Raw genomic sequence first — 16,734 nt, forward strand, 5'->3', positions numbered from 1 at the left:
CAATAACAAAATGACCAAAGTGAAGTGGATTGAACATTTAGGGGATGTTGGTAAATTACAGCCTCGTTGATGATATTGCAATTTGTTGTGTATTTTTAGGTGGTGACAAACAACGTAAACTTTAAACATTCAACATTAAAATCAAAGCTGATCAAAGATAATGTCATGAATTTGTATCAATTAAGAACATGGAATCGTCTGACTCTTAATATAATTAATTTGTAAAACAATTCCATTTATGTATTTGTCTGGACATAATGTAGTCCATCCATCCATTTTCTCTTGCCACTTATCCTCACAAGGGTCGCCGGGAGTGCTGGAGCCTATCCCAGCTGTCAGCAAGAAGGAGGCGGGGTACACCCTGAACTGGTCGCCAGCCAATCGCAGGGCACACGGAGACAAACAGACGCACTCACAATCACACCTTGGGGCAATTTAGAGTGTCCAAGTAAGTTTTTGGGATGTGGGAGAAAACCGGAGTAACCCGGAGAAAACCCACACAGGCGGGGCCGGGATCAAACCCGGGTCTTCAGAACTGTGAGGCCAACGCTTTACTATTATTGTTTGTTTATCAAATCAAATATAGAAGGAAAAAGAAAAGTGAGTATCAAATGTCAAACCCGGCCTTGCTCAAATGGCAGTTTTGTGACTTTTTCAGAACTTTGTCCAAAATTAATTAGGCCAATAACATGTACAACTCAACTGAAACTGTTTCAAGAGGGGAATTAAAAATAAACCAAGACGAATGTGGTTGCACAAGTGTCCACACCCTCCTCTCGCTAGTTTGGGTTCAGAATTAACAATCCGACTCGTGTTCGATGGGAGTCAGTGCATGGAGCCAAAATAAACTTCAGCTGTTCGAATAGTTTTTTTGAGAAGCCTGAATGTTTTGCGCTAACACTGACTGCTCTTTTGCACTGGTCATGATTCCTCCCCCCTCGTCTAAGCCTCCTGCTGACATCTTGAAAAATAACGAAAAACTTTCAATGCTTTTGTTCGTATGCGACATTGAAACTCAAGAAGTTTCAATTTGTGTCAATGATCAACTTTCTTTTGGGTGCACGCCATTGCGTCGGAATAATGCTGTACATGAACTATAGCAACTGCTGATTGGTATTTTTGCAGGCTTCATTTGTGTGGCGCCACTCGAAACAAGCAGAGACGCTCGTGGCGGGTCGACGCCGAGTTAGGTGACGTGTACGTGCAAAACATCGGAGCAAAAAGCGCAGGAAAGTCGTAAATGGTGTCGCATTTACAGTGCAAGAGAAGGGAGGAGCACTGTCTGTGGTGCTGAACGCGCGCGTCACAAATGGTCAGGAAGGATATGGCCACTCGATGATTCGGCGTGCGTACTTTCTGATGATGTTGTCCTCCGCGAAGATGAACAGCGACCTGTTGACCGTCAAGCAGTTCTGCTGGTGCGGCACCGGGTTGTACAGAGCCATGGTCCGGGCCCGCTGCGCCTTGGCTTGCTTCATGGACGCCGTCATCGCTCCCGATCCGTCCGCGCCTCCTCCTCCTCCTCCTCCTCCGGCCGCCGCCGAAGCCCCGCAGTCCTGCGCGTCACCGCCGCCGCGCTCCGCGTCTCCGTCCCCGGAGTCCACGGTGCTCGGGGCCGACTCGTCGCCGAAGCGCGCCATTCTAGCGAGAGAGTTGAAAAGAGGACAAATGCCGCCGATCACTCCATTTCAAGTCCCGTCGGTGAATTGCGCTCGGAACAACTTTTAGCATCGAGAGGCGCGCGGAATGGTCCGGGGCAAGTCCTTGGGAACTTTGCGCGTCAGAGCCGAACAGAACTCCGAAAGTGAGGGAGCGCCTCCATGGCACGCGCACGTTGATGATGATGATGAGGAGGAGGAGGAGGAGGAGGAAAAGGAAGAGGAGGAGGAGGATGGCGAGTATCATCCGCTGCACAAGAGGTCCGGCAGCGCAGCGCAACTAGCAGGCAGGAGCCCGTGCAGCGCTTGAAGGCACGCACACTTGTACACTTGCGCACTTCCACGCTTGCACACCACCTTCTGCTCAGTGGAGGAGGACCAGATGAGGCGCGTCCGTTTAGTTACCATAGCAACACTGCTGCCTTCGTTTTACACGATAACCCTCAATGCCAACGACGAAGATGCGGCCAGAGACACAAATACTTGACGTTTCTCATGCTCTTGTTTCGTTTCACTTTAATTCTTGCAGATATTGTACAATTTTCAGTGTTCATGCTTTGTACAAGTAGTTCAAGTAGAAGTTGTGGTTGTATTTGTAAGAGTAGTCGTAATTTTAGTAGTAGGACTAAGAAGAGTAAGTGTGGCAATATTTGTGGAAGTACTGAGAGTGTTTTTAGGTTTAGTAAGAGTAGTCGTACTTGTTGAAATAGAAGTAGTGCGTGCAGTTGTAGCAATAGTATCAACTGTTTTAGCAGTAGAAGTAGTTATATTAGTAGTAAGACTATTAAGACTAAGAGGGGTAATATTGATAAGAGAAAATGTGATAGTAGCAGTAGTGAAAGGAGTAGTTAAGTAGTAGTAGTAGCAGGAGTTATAGTGACAGTAGTAGTTGCAGTAGTAAATGTAGTTTGTGTAATCATCATAGTAGTAGTTAGTAGAGGAAGTGTTTTTCTTTCGGCTTGTCCCGTCCGGGGTCGCCACTGCGTGTCATCTTTTTCCCATCTAAGCCAATCTCGTGCATCTTCCTCACGAACACCCACAGTCTCCATGTCCTCCCTCACAAGGTCCATCAACCTTTTCCTTTGGTCTTCCTCTCGCTCTTTTGCCTGGCAGCTCCATCCTCAGCACCCTTCTACCGATATGTGTATACTCTCTCGCCTCTGGACATGCCCAAACCATCGAAGTCTGCTCTCTCTCACCTTGTCTCCAGAAAATCCAACTTTGTCCGTCCCTCTCATGAGCTCGTTTCTAATCCTATCCAACCTCGAGAACCTCAACATCTTCATTTCTGCCATCTCCAGTTCTTGCTTCCTGTTGTTTCTTCAGAGCCGCCGTCTCTAATCCGCACATCACGGCCGGCCTCACCAATGTTTTATAAACTTTGCCCTTCATCCTGGCGGATACTCGTCTGTCACATAGAACACCAGACACCTTGCGCCAGCTGTTCCACCCCGCTTGGACCCGTTTCTTCACTTCCTTACCACATTCACCGTTGCTCTGGATTGTTGACCCCAAGTATTTGAAGTCCTCCACCCTCGCCATCTCTTCCCCCTCCACCCCTCTCATTCACGCACATATATTCTGTTTTACTTCGGCTAATCTTCATTCCTCTCCTTTCCAGTGCGTGCCTCCAACTTTCTAATTGTTCCTTCGCCTGCTCCCTGCAGATCACAATATCATCTGCGAACATCATGGTCCAAGGAGAATCCAGTCTCACCTCATCTGTCAGCCTATCCACTACCAGCACAAACAGGAAGGGGCTCAGGGCAGATCCCTGATGAGTTCAGTCGAGGAAGTAATAAGTGTAATAGTAATAATGGTAAAAGTAAGTGTAGCACTAATAGTAGTAGGAATAGTGACAATAAGTAGTAGTAAGAATTTTATAGAAGTAGTAGTACACAGTAAGTAGTATAGTAGACTTGAATTGATTGTCTGCTATTTATTTATTAGGCTGCCGACTGAGCGACCGAACTAGACAATGGTCAAAAAAATATAAGTTGGTTAAGTGCAACTGCACACGTGGCAACATACACATAAACACACACCCACACCAACTCGCTGCAATGGAAAAACCGCAACCTGTGTTGTCGTCGTCATCATCGGAAACAACATACTTAGGTGCCACATACTGCCCACTACTGTTCCCCAAAAATCAGTAAATGAAAAATGGAACTAGATACAGCATGGTGAGATTTTCAAGGAAGAAACAGTTTTGGTTGCTGCAGCAAAATAATAATAATATAAAGAAAAGAAACAATGGGAGAAGAAAGAAGAGTACTGTATATACGTGAGAGAAAGTTGGCAATATCACACCATCCATCCACTGCACTTGCACATTTCGCCGACAAAGACTCTCCACGCTACGCTTTTTCAGTCCCAGCTCCAAATTAGTTCCATCCAAAGTTTTGCATCATGTTTCAATCGCACGGCGGCGCGCCTCAAACGTTCTCACGGGCCGTCGATGCCCACCAAACAAAAATGATCGTTTAAAATAGTAAGCGAGCGCAACGGAAACTGACTTGCACGACCGGAATATTTGAAAAGTAGGCCATTGTGCTAAAATTGGACCAAAAGTCAGGCGTAAAAATAGAGCGTGAAATAGATCTGCTCATTTTTTTCTTTTTGGGGGGGGGAACAGAGGAAAAAAAATGACAAGTGTTTTCCTTGCGTGCCACAAGTGAGACCTCATTAGGCCGCCGCCGGCCCCATCTTCGCATTCTTTCCTAAAGATGACCACCCGTTTGTCTAAAAATGACATTATTCACGCGTAAACAAGGTTGCAGAAAGATCAGACGCTGAATAAAGTCTGTGCAGATGGGCGGCAGCGTTTGAGGGCTCAGACGGGGGATTGTGACGGCAGCCAAGAGACGCTCACAGGCGTCCACTTGGCAAACAAGCACAAATCTCCAAGGAAGTCAAAAAAAAAAAAAATCTACATCAAAAATAAAAGAAAGCCGAGATTAAGTTGAAAAGAGAGCTGCATTTTCACTGAAATGAACAGAAAACATAGAAAAGATGGATCACCCCATGTGACATAAAGTGACATATCTGTCCAATGAAAAGCAAAATCTAAATCTATGAAGTAAAGCTTTATTTCCTTAATTTAAAAAAATACATGATGAAATCAAAGTCAATGTCCTGTGCAAAATCATGTCTTCGTGTTTTAATCGATAAAAATAAATCATATCACCACTGTCCCTTTTCTAATCAAACACAAATACAGTCCAATTTTTTCATTTAATTGAAATATTTATTTAAATGAAAATGTTTTTAATTGGGGTCCATTGGTTGTTAAATAAATAAAAATAATCAGTGTGAGTGTCTAATGAAAATGTGGGTGTCATTCTTTTTAAACTATCTATTTCTTTGTCATTCCACTGATTTCTTAATAGAAATCCAAATGCGTTAATGAATTCTTAATAAAAGGGAAAAAATATATTTATTTGATTACTTTCTTTGCATCCTGTTCATTTAAAATAAAAAATAGAAATACATCTATTTTAAATGATTTGTATTTTTTAAGGCCCAAAATCTGTCATATTTTCTCAGTGAGCATAATTCTTCAATTCCAAAAAGAAAAATGAAAGTCATTGCTGTTCAATGAAATCACGTCCGTACGGCCATTTTAACTTTGAAAAGTTACGACAATGATAAATTCTTCAAACATTTATTCTGTTGATTTATGTTCATTAATTCTCAAGTTTAAAAAAAGGAAAAAAGTAGGACTAAGTTCCTAAGTGAGCTGCATTTTTTTATTGAATAAAAAAAATGTGCAAAACTTTTTTTTAAGTCATGCATTCTTACACAGCTGATGCTAGGATACCTTTAGCATTCTATTCGCTGTCACTTGTAAATTGGACACTCGTCATCCACCAAAATGTTTGTCCATCCCTGCACCCGGCTCTCTCTCTCTCTCTCTCTTTTTATTTCATCTCTTCTTTTTCCTCGCCCTCTATCGATCTGCACTGTCTCAAACTGCCTGCTGTTTCCATAGCGACCAGGCTCGCTTCAATTCCCGTTCTTTTTATTTCTGCCAACAAAAGGCATCTTTCACAATGGCCCTTCCTACAGAAATCTGCTTTTCGTCAACCGCCCCCCCCCCCCCGCGCGCGCACACGCACACACACACACACACTAACGTGCAGTGATAGTGTGAATGGCTCGGTGTGGCTTTAAGATTTAGTTTGTGTTTCTACCTGGTGCAAACTACACAATATGGACACCTTGAACTGGTTGACAGCCAATCGCAGGGCACATATAAATAAACGTACAACCATTTGCAGTCACATTCGCACATCAGGGCAACGTAGTGTCCAATTAATGTTGCATGTTTTTGGGATGTGGGAGAAAACCGGAGTGCCCGGAGGAAAACGACACGCGGCCACGGGGAGGTAAGGTCGGGATTTAAACCCCAAACCTAAGAACTGTGAGGCCAACACTCTCTAAAGAGTTGTTCCATTGTGCCGCCAATACTGCTACTACTACAAATTGTATGCTTACTACTACTATTACTATCTCTGATGCTCTAGTGCCCGGAGGAAAAAAAAAAAAAAAGGAAGGACCTCAGAATTATGAGTACCAGTCATCCATCCATCGTGTCACCACATTTGGACACTTTCATTTCATCATTTTAGATTTGACCAGAGTGTACTATAGATCCAGTACTTTATTATTAGGCTTTACTATTAGGCAAAGCAGCTCCACTCTTTTTGATTTCAGCCTTTGAGAGGGAAAAGCAAAGGGCCGACAGCTGTCAACACCAGTAAATCGGACCACACAACATCAACAGGTCCTAGAGTGGTTCCCAAAGTCAACCTGGGCCCGGACCCCCAGTGAGTCCTTCAAAAAGCTCCCGGACCTCGCCAATAATGTAGTGCTGGACACAGCTATGCCATTCTGGTCTCAAGAAATACTCAATTTTATTTTTGCACAATAAATCAAAACGTGGTTCAACATCGGAAAGGGCAATTCTCACATCGTGATGAGCTTCCAGACGATTTCGTTTTTTCGTCTTCACATCACGGACCCCCTGGAAAGACGTGGACCCCACTTTGGGAACCACTGTTATAGACCGATTGACCAACCCATCATTGTTGGCGTATCCTGACTTCAATCGGCCATTTCCACTGCACTCTGATCCCTCCCGACAAGGCCTCAGCGCAGTCCTTAACCAGAACCAAGACGGCAAGATGGGGGCGATTGGCTATGGGTCACGCACGTTGACGCCAGCGGAACGGAATTATCACTTGCACATCGGGAAGATGGAATTCTTGGCATTGAAGTGGGCCATATGTGATCAATTTCAGGATTATTTGTTCTACCCCCCGCACTTCACAGTCCATCCATCCATCCATTAGCTACCGCTTTACCGGGTCGGGTCGCGGGGGAAGTAGCTTCAGCAGGGATACCCAAACTTCCCTTTCCCCAGCCACTTCTTCCAGCTCTTCCGGAGGTGATCCGGAGGCGTTCCCGAGCCAGCCGAGAGACATAGCCTCTCCAGCGTGACCTGGGTTGTCCTCGGAGTTTCTTTCCGGCGGGACATGCACGGAACACCTCACCAGGGATGCGTCCAGGAGGGACCCGAATCAGACGCCGCAGCCACCTCATCCTCAATTCACCGTCTTGACAGACAATAGCCCCCTCGCATACGTCCTAACCACGGCCAAACTAAATGGAGTGGGACACCGACGGGTGGGACAACGGGCCGATTTCCAGCTTGACATCAAAATATGGACTGGCAAAACAAACATCGACGTCGATACCTTATCCCGCTGTCCCTTGGATGTTGACACTTTCATGGCTGAGTGCACCGAGGAATCGACGCCAACACTTTTGGCGAATTCTTCATGAGAAAGACCTTTTAAACAATTCCATGCTGCCGACCTTGTGGGGCCTTTTTGGGTCTAATTCGGGTTTCCGTTGCCTGGTGCAATAAGGAACATCTGTAAAGTTGTGATCGGGTGAGTTTGGTGTGGGAGAACACCAACAAACAAGTCTTCTTTATTTGGTCTGCCAATACATACTTTATATGCATGTGCCGGTATAATGAGAAGACCTACAGTGTCGGGATTACTATAGAGGGGCATGTGATGCAACTTCCTGTAAAGCACAGCAACTTTGCTTTTGCAGCCAACTCGACATGCCCGCAACACACGTGAGCCGTGAGGCGGCCGCACTTCGGAATTTGTGGATTTATATAATATTACGAAGGCTTTCAACCAACATTTACACAAGTGGTTTCAGCGTCTTATTTCCTTTGACTTGTTCCCTAGCAACGGATATCCGCTTGTACTGTTTGGACCAAGGATTGCCACTTAAATGTATGACTAACTATGCAGTGGAAGCGCATGCTAAACGTTCGTTAATAAGGGCGACGGGACTTGAAATTTTTATTTAAATTTATGAATGTCACATCAAAGTTGGAGTTGGGGTTGGAAAACATGCAGAATTTCATAACACTATATATATATAAATATATTACAAGTCATAATATTTTAAATATAAAATATTTTTCATCAATATATTTCATAAAACAAGCGTAACCATTTTGGATTACTCCATAGATGCAATAAAAAATTTGCTTTTAAAAAAATATATTTTTGTATTTCAGACAAAAAAAAAACCCCAACCTGTTTTAGGAGTTTATTTATCGTTTTTTGAAGAATTACAAATATATATATATATATATATATATAATTTAACAAGAACAAAATTGGAGAACAATGTTTCTGATTAACCTAGTTTTTTTTTAAATTATTTTAAAATAAAAAGGAAAAATTATACAACTAATATTTGCAGCTATATGTACTGTGCACTAATACAAAAATATTTGTAATTACTTTTAATCGGGTGAAGTCTCTTTTTATGCGTTTCTTAAAAAAGATTGAATATTATTTTGAGTGCCGTCACACTCCAGTGTAATATTGTTTTTAAAAACCTGTAGGAAAAACTATGCAGTATTTTAAAAAAAAAAAAAATCCACAGAAAGGCCAACATTATCCAGTAATGTCACTTAATCGGCATCCATTTGTGTGTATTTCAAGTTTTCCCAAAAACAGAGTATTTCTCGAATATTCCCGTCATTTTCCTAAGGTCAAGCGTAGCCGATTCTCCTGCAAATTGTCAATCCCAAACGCTGCCGCTCGCCTACTTCCGAATCCCTAGCATCCCCTAATGGACAAATAACTGCAATACACCTGGCGCTTGAAACCGAAATACAGTCATTAAAAAAAAAAAAAAAAACAATCCTAATAATACAAGAGCGCCACAGCTTGGCGCATCCTTTCACATCCCCGATGTGCCAAGCCCTATAATAACAACTGGGGCTTTCAAATAAACAATGATCTGCTAATTGTTGGAATGGATGGAGTGGGTGTTGGGAGGAAATAGGGGAAGGAGGTGGGAGGAAGTGTGCGAGTGTGTGTGTGTGTGTGCAGGGGGGTGGGGAGGGGGTCGGGGGGTGGGGGGGGTTACACTTGATGGAGAGCCACTCCACGCTCAAGTGTTGGCAAGCGGCTCATCACGCCACCCTCAGCTCAACGCGCGCACACACAAACGCTTAGTTGGAATCAGTGGGAGACGATTGGGTGACTCATTGCTTTGCTGCAGAACCCTTAAAGAATAATATAGATACAGTGCTGTATGTATGCAGGCAGCGGTACCAAAACAGTCCGGTCCAGCATACTTACTTCCTTTCAAGATTACTCACTCATTGAGAACACTTCTACTGTATGGCTATGACTGCAACGTTTTCATCTTTTCCCTTTTCAGAATATATTATATTACAATGTTATGTCCTTCACGCGCTATCATTTTTTTTGGTGACGAAACGTTTTATTTTTATATTGTACTCTGCACCTCGAACACAATTTTCCGTGTTACTCGTGCAAAAACAGTGAGAGAATGTTACAAAAAAAAATACTGGCAACCCAAAACGGGTAACATATTGGTTAATATTTTATCAATCCCAATATTGCATTCAAATACCTGGGATCGATTGATTTTTCTCTTCCTGCAGTTCCTCAGAATTTGTATATTTTTTATATTTCCATCAAACACTTACATAGGCCACATGTGGCCCACGGGCCGTAGGTTTCCCAACACACAGACGTTAAGCAAGCAGAAGGAATAAAAGAGACACCTGGCATCGAAATCCGCTCACTCAATTCTGATCACAAGAATTTGGGGTTCGTAAAGAACCCCAATAGGCAGGCGCCTAACCACTTAGCGGCCAAAAATCTAAATTGACTGTGAAAGCTGTAGACTTAAGATCGGAATCGCCTCCTGGTAGCCACGAATGCCATCCGATCATCCATTTTTCTCGAGCCTTTTGTCATCTTTCCCGATTTTTTTGAGGGAGGAGGGACGCAAACTTGAACTGGCCAATCACAACGCACACAGGCAACACCATACGCACTCAATGTGTGTGTACGATTTAAAATTTTTAATGAACATGAAAACGCACGTGTTACCCACAAAAAACCCACACAAGCACAGTGAGAACATCCATCCATCCATTTTCTTAGCCGTTTATCCTCGCAAGGGTCGCGGGAGTGCTGGAGCCTATCCCGGCTGTCAACGGGGAGGAGGCAGGGGTACACCCTGAACTGGTTGCCAGCCAATCGCAGGGCACGTCGAGCCAAAGGGGGCAATTTAGAGTGTCTACATAATGTTACATGTTTTGGGGATGTGGGAGGAAACCGGAGTGCCCGGAGAAAATCCACGCAGGCACGGGGAGAACATGCAAATGACATTCAAATCTGGAACCTCTCGACTGGGATGAAGGTGGGCTTTCCACATCATTTAAAAAAAAAAAATTGGATAACATGATAAAAGTCTCGGCACTTGCACGGTTAAAATTCCAAGGGACGCCTGAAAGCAGTTACTGTCACACTCTTGTGTCCCTTTAACTCAATCGTCTGCCTCAGAGGTGAGAGGTCATGAGTACACATCCGGAGTTTGCATGTTCTCACTGTGCTTGTGTGGATTTTCTCTGGGTACTCCAGCATCTTGCCACGTTCAAAAATAAAACGTGAGATTCCCCGAAGGGTCGAAATGGTCCGTAAGGTGTGAATGTGAGTGAAAGTGGGCTTTTTTTTTTTTGCCATGCGATTGACTAATACAGTAATTGATTGTTCAAAATATGGACTACATTATTTGCTGTAAATGGAGGTTGAGGACCTGCTTTGTTGTTGTTACTGGTTGACTTCTTTTTACACTTGCAAAACTCATTCGGCCGATATCAATATGCTGAATACGACAGTAGTACGGAAACAGGAGTTCGGAACAACTTACTCCCACTCTTTCCTGCGAGCTTGCGGCGTGCTCTGGATCTTGTGAGCCTGGTGAGCCATGATGATGTCCTTCTGCTCCACGAGACCCCCGCGGCGCCGGAGAACCCCGTGCGGGCTGGGGGACCCCGAACCCCGGTCGGAATCGTCGCCTCCGCCGCGCGGAAGGTCGAAGCTGGCCGCCCGAGCCGGGAGCTCCAGGAACTCGCTGTGGGGCACCTGCAGGGAGCAGGAACGGACGCCCTGCGCCAGGCCGGGCCGGGCGGCCGGGAGGGGCTTCCTCCAGGGCTCGGGTTCGGGGAGGGACAGGGACGAGTGGACGCGCTGCTGCCCGCCGGGGCCGCACATGGGCGACGAGTGGAAGGTCGGTGCGAGGGAGGGCGACAGGGACTGATCGGAACTTGTGAACATCTCGACGCTGGCAACGGTCGACCGTATACAGATGCCTGAGCAGAGATAAAGGGGCAGAAAAAAAAAAGCACATTAGCCATTTGGGCACGAAAACACAGACAAATACAGAAGAACGTATAAAGTGGGGTGGCCAAACTTTTGTACTCACATTTGATTTTTTTTTTTTTTTTTTTTTTTTAAAAGGTACACCTGGGCCATGTCATTTGTTGACCAGATTCAAATTAAAATGTGTATGTAAATATGTTTAATAATTCACTTTCTTCATCAATCATAAAATGTATCATTTGATTATAACATTGAACCAATATTTTAAACAAAATCAAACATCACCAGCATGTAAAATTTATTTTATATTACTTTTGTGTTATTTAGAATAAACTAATCAATTATTTAATTTGAAAAAAAAAAATAAACAGACAAATCATATATGATTTTTGTGATGAGAAGGGCCAAGTCATTGGGAGTTAAGGTAAAAAAAAAAAGTTCTAAAAAAATATAGAAATTATATCCATCCATTTTCTTAGCCGCTTATCCTCACAAGGGTCGTGGGATAAGCTGTCAATGAGTAGGAGGTGGGATACACCCTGAACTGGTTGACAGCCAACCGCAGAGAACATAGAGACAGATAAATTATATATTGCATTCATTTCCTATTTTTCTAAAATTGGTTCACTGAATTAAAAATAGTGTTTAAAAATATTTTATTCACTATATTATTAAATCATTTAACATTTTACTTTACTTTATTTACAGTTAAAAAAATTAATAGTTCATCGATTAATTGTAATTTAATAAACCAAATTATTGCACACACATTTGCATCGGAACATGTGATGATAACCATAGAATAAAAAACGGAATCTCCTGTGTTCCTGGTGAACACACTGACCAAGTAGGTCACTGTGGCGATAACCACAGAATAGGACACGGCTCTTGTTGTGATGTATGAAAGCACCGCAAAAGTCTCTCTCCTGGCTGCTCAGGACAAGCGGTCGACAACAACAATAATTATAACAAAAGAACAAAATGTGGTCCCAAAACGTAGTTTTAGACATCGTGGGGCGAAACCCGCCTCCCTGGTACGTGCCATAATCTGCCCCTCCGCTGTCAAGGGGGGAATCCTCATTTCTTTTTCACACTTTTACCAACGTTAAGAATGATAACTCCGTAGACGTGGGCTTGGAATAGCTACTTGCACCCACACAAAGTCACAAAAACACAGCGAAAAGGAGCCGCTGTGCGCCGGCTGAAAGGACGATGGTGAGGGCGGGAGAGGCCAAGGCGCAACCGTGACTCACTCGTCTAAAGGTTTGGAGTGGCGCGCGGAAAACGCAAGAAAACAGGTCAGTCCTCAACAAGGAATGAAAAAAGTTGCAGCGACGCACAAGCGTCTGCTTTGCCGATCGAGTCCAATAAATGCAATGTTTGCGCGTTGTTGCTAGCTGCTAAAATCAAATGAATTGAACATTAAAAATATGGTCGACACATCAGCCTCACAGTTCTGAGGTTGAGGTTTTATGTCCGCTAGTGGCTTTACTCGCCCTCCATTTTCTGCCACTCCCACTCACGTTCAAGTTGCTCCTCAATGAACTAACGTGATTTTTGTTTTAAAGTGAGCAAGGAACCCGAAGAAAACCCACGTAACCAGGGGGAGAATACGCAATGGCCTTGGGGTTCGAACCACAAACTCTTGACTGCGAGGCAGATATGCTAATCACTAATATGCTGCCTGTTTTTTTTATTGAATAAAATCAATTCAAAGTATTTGCCACCTGGGTTCATTATAAATTAAATGTTTTCAGCTCAGTGCCATCCACATTACTCATAAAATACACATTTTAAACATGTATTAAAATGAAATAAAATCCAAAGGGCTACTCATCAAATCAAAAAAAAAAAAAAATATTACAATCCACTTAACCCTCTCTGGGCCAAATAAAATTTTGCAGAGAGAAAAATCTGATACTTTCAGAAAATGATACTCTGGACTTAAAATTTTCGATTATATTAAACCTGTTGCAAATTTGCAACCTCTACCTGCAAAGGGTTAAAAGGTTCATAAATGAACGTCACCTGGTGTGCAAATACAATATATTAAAAACTAATTTTAAAAATGAAATAAATAATAAAATAACTGTCAATGGCAATGATGATAAAAATAAAAAAATAGTGGGTTTATAAAATAAAATGCACCGTTTGAACATATATTTTAAAAAAACTATGAAAATAAAAAGTAGGGAAATTAATTGGTCAACCAAGTTAAAATGAGTTACGATTTTAAAAAGTTAAATAAAATACAATTTACTAGCTGGAATTAATGATAAAATGAAATATTGGAACATTAAAAAGCAACAAGGGTCTTGAAAAAAAGTTGCAACCTGATTTACTGATAAAATAAAAATTACTGAACATACATTCCAAATGTTGATAATAAAATTAAATGTTTGATATGTGATGCCATGTAGCTTTACTACAGATATATAATACTGATTAGTAATGTGAAATCGATCAGATGCAAAATAATGACTGCTGCAAAAAAATTAATAAATACAATAAAATAATCGGGTTGAAAAGGAGATTATTGCTTCCGGTCCATTTTTTGCTTTAAACAGAACATGGCACACAATGCACACAATGAACAAAAGCTGCCTGCTGGGTTCAATTGGACCAGGTGAAGATTCCTTAACAAGAACGGTGAAAACCAAAAGAAAAGAAAAAAATGATATTCATGCATGAATCAAGACAACAATGGAGCACTTTTACCTCCCTGAGACGATCTTATTCCTGCACGGAGTCCAGCTCAGGTTGCATCCCACATGCGGACCCTCCCTGCCCGCTCCACACAAGTTGGGAACAAGGATGAGGAGGAGGATGGCGGCGACGAGGAAGAGGATGATGCCTTTCGCGTGGATTCCTTGAGTGATGATTCCCGCCTATGGGGGGGGGGGGGGGCTAAAAATACCCGAGGGGTGGCTGGCAGCCAGGGAGCAGCGTTCCTTCCGTCCTTCCGTCCCTACACGCAGGAGCGACAACACAAGTGAAGCGTGGAAATAAAGCGAGCCCACCACCCCCGACCAGCCAAGCGCCCCCCCCCTCCTTTCCCACCCCCATGCGCACCCCACCCCACTTGGCCAGCTGCCGTGCTGTGAGTCACTTTGTGTCCTTCTCTACTTCTGCAAAGTAGAAACAATATCAATAATTTCTCTCTGTTGCATAGTGACCGTTCGAAGAGCTGACTACGGATCTGCTAAGTCCAACAGGTTCGTCCATTTTCTGAGCCTCTTATCCACACAAGGGACGCGAGAGTACCGGTGCCTATCCCAGCTAACTTCGGGCAGGAGGCGGGCTACACCCTGAAACGGTTGCCAGCCATTCGCAGGCAACAGGTTCATTGGTGACTAACTGCGTGTTTTATATGCATGTGTCTAATTCTCGCACTCTCCACCAGGTGGTGGACTAGAGCTACATACCTGCACCCCTCAATGGATGCTGTGTCTCAATTAAGAGCCGGCTCCTTCGAACCACACTTGCAAAAATAAAGCACCTCACTTCAAACAGATGCCTCCTTGCATGTTCCAAAAATGACATGTGGATAATGATGAATGTTGTCGCCAAGGAAAGTTGCTCAGTAAATAAATGACGCGCTTTAGTGCCGGTTCAGGCATCCCGGCGTGTGAACCTGAAAAAAATAAACACATCGCCTCAAATAAAAGCCTGCATCTGTTTCACAAACTAGCACGACACTCATGAAAAACATACATAAATCGAGCAAATACGGTAATTTCCGGCCAACAAGCCGCGACTTTTTTTACACGATTTCAACCCAGCGGTTTATGCGGTGCTGCGGCTAATTGGCGCATTTTTTTTCTAACGGCCTCAAAGTGGCACACGAGCGGAAAAGGTAAAAATGAGACTGGTGGAATATGTGTGCCGAGGAAGTGACCTGTTAGCGCTGCGCTAGCGTTAGTGCTGCGGTAGCGTGTTGCTGCTGTGTCTCAGTCATATTTACCGGTAAGTTTTATTTTAACCGTCCCTGTTAGCGTTAGCGCAAGGGTTAAACTCTTTCCGCGTACCGTCTTTCTTTGTAAATATCTCGAGTTTGAATGTGGGTTTCAATGTAGGCACTTGCAGCTTTTAGACAGCTGCGGCGTATATATGTACCAAACGGTATTTCCTTTACAAATGTACCCGGAGAGGCTTAAAGCCAGGTGCGCTCTGTAGGTCAGGAATTACGGTAAACCATGCATTTTTAAGGTTACTTAATACATTACAACATTAGCACTTGGGGGGAAAAACGTCTCACCTTAAATGGATGCCTCCATCTGTACCACAAAATGGCACAAGGATAAAAAAAAACAAAATCAAATCAAGTGTTTCAGCATTGGTTAGGACGTCACAGCACGTAGACCTGAAATAAATAAACACCTCACCTCAAATAGTGTGAAAATGACATAAAAAGCCTGAAAATGTTTGTTGCCACTCCACAAAGTGAACAATAAAAATATAAAATCAAGGAAAGTTAAAACATAAGAGCATATTTTTGGGGTTGGGCGTGGGGGCGGGGTTGCACCTCAGCCCAAATAGGCTGGCATTGAATTCTTTATTTAGCTACATACCCCCAAGAATTCATGGGAATGCTGAAAAATATTGTGGCTGAACCAAAAAGCAAAAAAATAAACTCAATTGAGGCTTACTGCATTGGTTCGGACATGAGAGCATAAGCACTTAAACAAATGAACGCCTCACCTCAAATGGACGTCACCGTTTTTGTGCCACAAAAAAGATGTGAGGATCCTGAAAACGCTTTCGAGGAGCAAAAAAAATTCTCCAGATACAATGAAGAACAATCATCCCATGACATCGTCGCTTGTTGTCTGTGGTATCGCTGTTGCTATTCTTCAAGGAAACGTCAAATCACTCAGCAATCATACGGTAAATAGCGACTCGTTTATTTTTATCATTCCCTTTCATCGTTTGATCGAGGTTGCAATCTTTCGAGAAATGTCAACACTATAAGCAACGTTTTGAAAATTGCATTTGTGTTAAATCTCTCAGTATTCACATCCATTTTGTTGCAACGTTAGCATTGGGACACAATTTATATCTTACCTGTTTGAAAAAGCGTCAGTATAAAAAGTATTCCATACTTTTAAGTTGCAGCAATGTTAGTTATTCCAGCACACAGGTGTCAAACTAAAGGCCCGGGGGCCAGGTCGCGCCTGCCACATGATTTTATGTGGCCCGCAAAGGCTAATTGTGTCACGTCAATCTTCTATGATTCTTGTTCAAATTTGAACCAAAATTTCAAATTGTCATCGATGATAACGTTGATATATTGCAAGCATTTTGTGTTACCGAGCATCAACAATAGTTGA

At 43.1% G+C, this 16,734-nt stretch overlaps 1 protein-coding gene across 1 annotated transcript in view; it reads right to left on the reverse strand.

Annotated features, from left to right (window-relative positions):
* Positions 1 to 14,199, reverse strand: part of LOC133510419 (voltage-dependent R-type calcium channel subunit alpha-1E-like) — a 62,402-nt gene extending 48,203 nt beyond the window's left edge. Inside the window, exons 1-3 of the mRNA XM_061838295.1 lie at positions 14,123 to 14,199; positions 10,953 to 11,394; positions 1,327 to 1,641 (exon numbers count right to left, since the gene is read on the reverse strand). Coding sequence (XP_061694279.1) covers positions 1,327 to 1,641; positions 10,953 to 11,359 — 722 coding nt within the window. The 5' untranslated portion in view covers positions 11,360 to 11,394; positions 14,123 to 14,199. The remainder of the gene's footprint in view (positions 1 to 1,326; positions 1,642 to 10,952; positions 11,395 to 14,122) is intronic.
* Between the last annotated feature and the right edge of the window lie 2,535 nt (positions 14,200 to 16,734).

Source organism: Syngnathoides biaculeatus, chromosome 13, assembly GCF_019802595.1.
Source record: "Syngnathoides biaculeatus isolate LvHL_M chromosome 13, ASM1980259v1, whole genome shotgun sequence".
Classification (NCBI taxonomy): domain Eukaryota; kingdom Metazoa; phylum Chordata; class Actinopteri; order Syngnathiformes; family Syngnathidae; genus Syngnathoides; species Syngnathoides biaculeatus.